The 7,500-nt window shown below is 35.0% G+C and overlaps 1 protein-coding gene across 1 annotated transcript in view; it reads right to left on the bottom strand.

The window, feature by feature from the left end:
- LOC119580185 (triple functional domain protein-like) overlaps window positions 1–7,500 on the bottom strand; it is a gene marked incomplete in the record, with an annotated part of 172,916 nt that overhangs the window by 10,829 nt on the left and 154,587 nt on the right. Inside the window, 6 exon segments of the mRNA XM_037928184.1 lie at window positions 2,952–3,181; window positions 3,608–3,799; window positions 4,085–4,312; window positions 4,484–4,640; window positions 4,817–5,048; window positions 5,296–5,488. Coding sequence (XP_037784112.1) covers window positions 2,952–3,181; window positions 3,608–3,799; window positions 4,085–4,312; window positions 4,484–4,640; window positions 4,817–5,048; window positions 5,296–5,488 — 1,232 coding nt within the window.

The raw sequence follows: 7,500 nt of genomic DNA, 5'->3' as shown, positions 1-7,500 counted from the left end.
GAGAGAGAGTGCGAGAGAGAGAGAGAGTGTGAGAGAGAGAGAGAGAGTGTGAGAGAGAGAGCGAGAGACAGAGAGAGAGAGAGAGAGAAATAAAAGTGAAAGATAGTGATAGAATGCAAACAGAATACTATGCAATATGCAAAATCAGTGTTTCTCTAGCCATTACAATAAAGACAAATGTAAACAAAAAATAAAAATACTGCATCTAAACTGCCATACAGGAAGACTACAAGAAGCTACATGTTATGTGACATGCAAGAAGAGAGTGTTTATATGCTAATATATGTTTCTGCTTGACAACTGGTTAGTTTTTTAATCCATGAATGAGGGTAATGGGGGTAAACACAACAAGGTATCTCTATTCATGGCTAATCTTTTACATGACACACTGACTGTGATATTTTAGAACTATCACTATGTCTAATTAAGGTTTTATAAATGATCTGTAACCACAAGCTTTACTTATTAAAAAATGAAACATAGTGATCACGATGAAATTATTAGCACATATGCTTTCATTTCCATAGTAAAATCCACATTCCAAAATATCTGTGACACTGGTATGTGAACATAACCCAAAAATCAAATGCATTTTCATTTCACAAGAGTGCAGTGCCAAGCAAAAAATCTTAAGGAGGGAAGTGTATGATTTTTCTTCTTTTTTTTTTTTTAATCAGACAATGGAAGTCCCATATTCCCTCTTCATACAGGGAATAGCTCTACCCACACAGAAGCAAAATTACAATAAATGTAGCTGTTTCAAATTCATAAAGTTTTGGGAGTGGCAAAATAACTTCCAAGATAACAAAGCTTTTTGAAACAGCCAAAACTCTCTAGCAATCAGGATACTAGGATGGTAAAAAAATTAAAAAAAGAGAGAACAGCAAATTTCTTTTTCTCCTTCAAGCACAATCCCAGTCCAATCTATCTTGCAACTCATCCCCATAAAAGATACATATACAAAAAGGCAAGAAAAAAATCACCAACTTTATTTATTCATCATATTTTTATATACAAACATCAAGTCCTCAAAGATCAGGATACTTAATTTCCCATGGAAGCAGCCGTACACTCACTCTGTATGTTATATAGGCATAAACATACTCAAGGAGAGCCTTTTCTTTCACACAACTTGATATTTAGACCAAGGCTTTTTAAAAACATTTAAAAGCGGTCTCTTACAATGATCTTCCACCGTGAAGTATACTGCACTGCTTCCCTTTATAATATAGCATATGAGGCTGTTGTTCTTGGCATAATCTTTGGGACCATACTTACTACAACACCAGCAGCATGGGCAACATTCAGCCACACTTTGTCTTGTCCCTCCATAGAAGGGGTAATAAGCCGAAGCCTGTGACCAGAACAGAGGGTGAGCATTGCAGAGGTTTACTGTGGCATGTTGCATTCCCTTCAAGGAGAGAGAGAGGGGGTGGGGGGAGGCTCGATGCCTGAGTTCTGTTACTGAGCTTTGCCTCTGTTCTGTTGTCACACATTTTTCCTTGGCATTAACAATTGCGATTCTGTATTTAAGTTTCTATTGTACAGTTTGATAAAATGCTACATCTTACACAAAAGAAATGTCATCACAAAACTCAAAAGTTAAGAGCAAAATATAGCAAAACTTAAGTACAGTTTTATTTCTTAATACTTGGATCTTTTATTTTCAAACCATGATTTACTTACAATACTATTCAGATGTCAAGATAATACCAAAAAATATGAATAGGGGGAACTATAAGCAGCTTAAAGATTCAGCATGAATTCTGATGAAACTTTTAGCATCAAAAAGAGTAATCTGTAAATATTTGATTCACAAGGATGAATAACTTGCAAAATTAAAAAAATAAAAGTAGTCTTTGTAATTCTTTAAAAGTCCTGTAGAATGCTTGATGCAGTGGCAGACAATCTTGAGATAAGAAATGGTCTATGGTTAAATTTAATATTTATAATTCATGGGCTCGTATCTAAAACAATGATGATGAGCCCCAGTGACATAACAAAGACTCTTACTACATTCATTTATAGATTAACCTTTCTATAAGTCAATTTTCACATTATTGTCACCGATACAATCACGGTCAGATCTAAGGGAGGGTTCCCTCTTTCAATATATGGCACAAGATATGAATTTGATTATGAACATCTGAACAAAATCCTCCTACTAGTAACAACAGGTGTTCCTGACCTCCAAGGAGAGCAGTATATTTTACACAGGCATTTGCTTGACAAATTGGAAATAAAGACTTGATGCCAAAACACGGCAGTATGAGGGGGTCTTTCCTCCCCATTTTTATCATGGATTAATCACATTTTTCTTCTATACTTTCCCTTGCATACAAATATTGTGAATAAGAAGTCATAATAGCTTTAGTCATATGAAGGCTTATTCCAATTTATATACTTTAGATGTTTTTTGTTTTGTTTTTTTTGTTTGTTTTTTGTTTTTTTGGTTTTCTTTCTCTTTTTAGATATCAAAATTATGAGCGTTACCCAAGAGATTTAAAAGAGTACCTTGAAGTGAATTGTGAAGTGTCCAGGTCACCCCCAAACTATCTGTAAAAGTTATCAATAAGGATTAGACTACGCTAAATTACTAGTGGAATTTTCGAAAGGTGAGAGGAGAGATCCAGTGTGGAATCACGGCAATATCTGCACCAGCCATGAAGACTTTGTATTAAAAAATCATTTTTTAAAACTTTTTTTTTTTTTTTAAGTATATATCTCTTCCATCATGAACACTTCATAAGCTAACCATTTCACTAACTTATCACCAGTTTTTTTTTTTTTTAGCAAATGTTCTACAAACACTTTTCCTCCAGATAAAATCCTCTATTGTATCACCTCCACCAATATCTTCCATCACCTTCAACACCTTGTAAATCAATTCCTCCACCATAAAATCCACATGCAGGCCTAGGAAATCTTCCACCCCATCATCAGATACTTACACATTCTTTGTCTGCTCCTTCTGATATGCAATGGGGGACTGAATAGCCTTGAGGAAGTCCTTCTGCGTCTGGAGGAGGTGTCGGATCTGTGAGACCCATTGGTTTCTGTTATCTTCAGAGGCTCCCTGGCACACAAATGCCAAATGGGGTTTTCTCGGGTCAGTAGACTGCAACGTGAACTTGAGGGGGTCACCGTCGTCGGCCTTCTCCACTAAACTCATTTTGTTGACCTAAAATGGAGCATTGGTTACCTGCTTTTCTGTTTTACATCATATCATAGTTTACTTACTTTTTTGCTACCAATGTATATACTTAATGTTTATAATAGTGCAAGAATCATTTAAAAAATATAAATGTAAATGAATAATAACACATAAACAGAGGTGTAATAGATGGACTTTCCACCAGTTACATTTCCTGCTTAACTGTGAATTGTAATACTAGTCATATATATATATATATATATATATATATATATATATATATATATATATATATATATATATATATATATATATATATATATATATATATATATATTTTACACTTAATAAAATGAATTTTGTTTACCACTTCTCATATTAAGACATGAAAATTCTCTTAAGGCTCAACACAATGACTCCCACAAAAGCTTGTTTACCTCACCACAACCATACCTGTAAATGACTCTTGTATGCATATACTGGATTTGTGAATTGGTTCTTCTTGCGTCCACTCTCTGAGAATATAATGGACTGCTCAAACAAAAACACCATGAGTTCTTTTCCTCGGAAATTGTGAGCAGAGGCGCCCTCACAAGACATCAGGGGTCCATATAACAGGAGTTTGCCTTGTGCCATGATCTTTCCCTGTCATATGTAAGAAAATAAATCAACAGTAATATAGTGGTGGAAAATACATAGGTAGCTGTGGCTACCATCACTAGTTCATATGTTCGAGGCTCACATTCACCTGGTCATATAGATTTTACCTATCTTAAATGAAAATCTTCATCAAATGTATTCTTCATTTTAATATCTATAAAACTAAACAAATATACGCAAACTATCAAGCACACAATAAACAGCAAAACTCTCCGAGCCATGTAATATATCACAAGAAAAGCTCCTTTCCTCTCCAACTGGTAGACTCACATCAAAGCCCTGTAATCTCCCTACATTCATCATGTCATTGGCTGCTTTTGGCACAACAATCATAATGTTCAGAGCCTTCTTGATGGCCTCTGCCTCCTGGTGGAGGCCTGCTCTCTCGGTGTGCTTGTGGATGTCCCTCAAGAGGAGCTGGTACTTCATTAACCGCTGAACTGGCTTGATCAGGAGATCAGGGAGTTGCAGCTTATGTCCTAACTTTTGTCTCAGCTCCTGGAAAAGTTTGAAGTATCCAAGAATAAATTTTCCCATAAAAAAGAGAACTCCCTTAGAAAGGTCTTAACAGCATAATGTTGCATCAATGCAGAAAAAAAAAACTTTTCTGACAGCTTCCAGACTCTTGTTTCACTGGTATTCTAATTATAGTTTAAATCATATCCTTACTTCAAAGTAACTTGAATGTTCTGAGACAATATATTCTGAAGTCGGTTTGTTTTGGCAGTATTTAACATATATTTGAAGCCTCTTTTCACTTCGTTGAAATGCGGGCCCAATTTCTTCTGGGTGTTCTAAGCAGCGTTCAATATTCTTCATGAAGAAACTGTAACAAGGACAACAGATTTAAAAATAATTGCAATAAAAAACAAAAATCTGCATTACCTATACCATGTGAAAAAAAAGGAAAGAATTATAAACCCCTAATACAATGACTATATCCTTTTAATCAAAAGCACAGGACAAAAAAAAAAAAAAAAAAAAAAAAAAGGGTCAACTCACTCTCTATGCCATTCATAAATAGCCTCAAGGTTCCCAAACACCATCTTGTCCTTTCCATCCTTGAGGTCATCTGGCATCTTCATTTCTGAGTCAGGATTGCGCATTTCCGTGATATAACCCTCTACGACATCTGCCAAGTCTCTAACATAAAGCCGTTCCGTTTCAACGAGTTCGGCAATTACAAACTGTCGCTTACGCATTTCTCGTTGCTCCTTGGTCATATCACTATCTCCTGAAATGTTTGGAGCATGTTCATGTTCAGCAATGAAATTCCTTTGCATGTTTTGCTTGTGGTCCATCCATAATTATAATTGTGTCATTACAGCCTCACCATATATATAAACTGCATTTTAGTTAAAAGGTCTACAATCATTGGCTAAGCCCTATATTAAAATCACAAATAAAAATATAATCAAGAGATGAAGAAAATCTCTAGAAAATAATAAAGAAATGACCATGGCCATGCTAGTTTGCTTTACCTGGACTAGAATCTTGTACATTAAAGGAATCAGGTAATGCCGAGGCCCCAAGGTCTCCATCGTCTGACAGTGGTAGTTCTGGGTTCAAAATGCCAGCAGCTGTTGGCAGGGGTGACGAAGCCTCATCTCCTGAGCAGCCATCACCCGACGTCCGCCACTCTTTCAATCTTTCGCTCGTTTCTGAATGTTGCTCCTGTTGGAAGAAGTAGTGGTTTAATAGCCCTTCCATTCCATTTTATTGATCTATTTTTCTTAAAATTCTTCAGTCTGACATCCTCATGCCTTTGTTATTTCATTTCAGTTATCAAAACCTGTATCCAATTTCTTTAATCAAGCTTTCATCATCAATCCTTTAGCAAAGTCATCAACACATTGTCATTTTTTGTCTTTTGCAATCAACACCATTGTTATCTGTTAATAATATAGGTGTAATCAACCCGGTCCTTTAAGGAAAGCATTTAGTATAGAATAACAGCTGTGTCAAAAGATGAATATTAAAAATGTGGCAACTAAGTGACCTATGCATAAAAAAAAAGAAATGTTAGGTGGTGTAAAGGAGAAAAAAAAAAAAACTGACAAAAAAACAATAATAATAATAATAATAATAATAATAATAATAATAGAAAAAAGAAAAGAAAAAGGTATCCTTCTACCACAGCTTACTTGCCTTCACATTGTGTTTATCATATGTTGAATGCCAAGAAGAAATTTTACGTTCTCTGTCAAACTTTCCGCTACGTTTACGTGTCTGAATCTTTCCTTTCTCAAGGGCTTTTGTGACAGATAAATCCCTCAGTGCTACATCTGAGAAATGCCTCCGGCACCATCGCACGGTTTTATGAACCCCTTTCTCTAGGGATTGGGACAAAGCCCTCATCAGTTTAGGGGGGGCCACAGTGCCCTCTTGCGTATCCCCAGCATGGTCTGCCTTGGCTTCCATCATGCATCTTTAGAGAATTTTCTGATCAACTGTAATTTAAAGTCTATGTCTGAAGTTCTCAAAATACGCACACAACTTGAAAACGGTGTGTTTACTGTATATACATATACACTGTGTGCGTATGTGTATATGTAAAAGCATGCATGCGTGCATGTGTGCAAAAACAAACACATGGTACGCATACACACATGAACACAAATAGAAACATGAAATCCATGAAATCCATAGTAATTAGTGAGACCAATATAAAGGATTATGTATTGTTAATTATACATGGTTATAAAAACCTTTCTCTCTTTCTTTTTGGATTTGGTTACAAAAATAGATATCGATAACTAATATGAATCAACAAAACATCTTTACTTGAAATGCTCATGAAATAAGGGGCAATATTATAATGAAAAACTTGGACATAACAAACTACTAAAGAAACCATTTATAGGCTTCTGACTGCTCTATCAATAAAACTGCAGGCTGAATTGTAACAAGCAGTTTTTCATTCACACATCTTAATAATACAAGATTACAGGTTTAGCTCAATTTTTCTTCTTTTTCTACAAGGTTTTTGTTTTAAGGCCAATGAATAATTCAAATTATTATATAATTCTGCACAAACCATGCACACATATTCACAACTGCACTTACATACCTTCTACATATGCATGCATATACAACCATACATGTGCACATAAGCACCCATGCACACATACATACACACATATACACACACAAACCAATACAAATACAGTAAAAAAAAAAACACCAGCAAAATGTCCACCTATATTCCTTTTACGAAACAAAGAGATATGACGCTAAACAGTATATTTTCTTCCATAATGAAAAAGAGAGCGTCAAACTGAGCTCCCTAGAATATGAACCACTCTATCACTGTCCCTGACTCCACCAAGATAACCCGGGGTCTAAAACTCAACAATCTTTTTATCTCTGAGCAACACACACATACCCCCTGATAACACACCCACATACCATATTTGCTTTTACAAACTAACTCTCCTTATCTATTTACCTTAACTTAAAGGTACAGACATTGTGCAAGAAAATAAAATGGGGGAAAAAAAAAAAAACAAATATATAACTGATCTATACATATATATATATATTACATATTACATATTTATGATTTGGCAACTATTTGATAACTAAAATCTTAATGGGTTTGATAGTGGCCTATCTGATCCTATGTTATCTATGGTCATTAAATGCTAAAAATTACTTTCTATCAATAAAGTACTCACAGAAAACGA

Source organism: Penaeus monodon, chromosome 2 (genome assembly GCF_015228065.2).
Source record: "Penaeus monodon isolate SGIC_2016 chromosome 2, NSTDA_Pmon_1, whole genome shotgun sequence".
NCBI classification, from domain to species: Eukaryota; Metazoa; Arthropoda; class Malacostraca; order Decapoda; family Penaeidae; genus Penaeus; species Penaeus monodon.
Note: the sequence above shows the minus strand (reverse complement) of the source record. Positions and strands in the feature narration are given on the sequence as shown.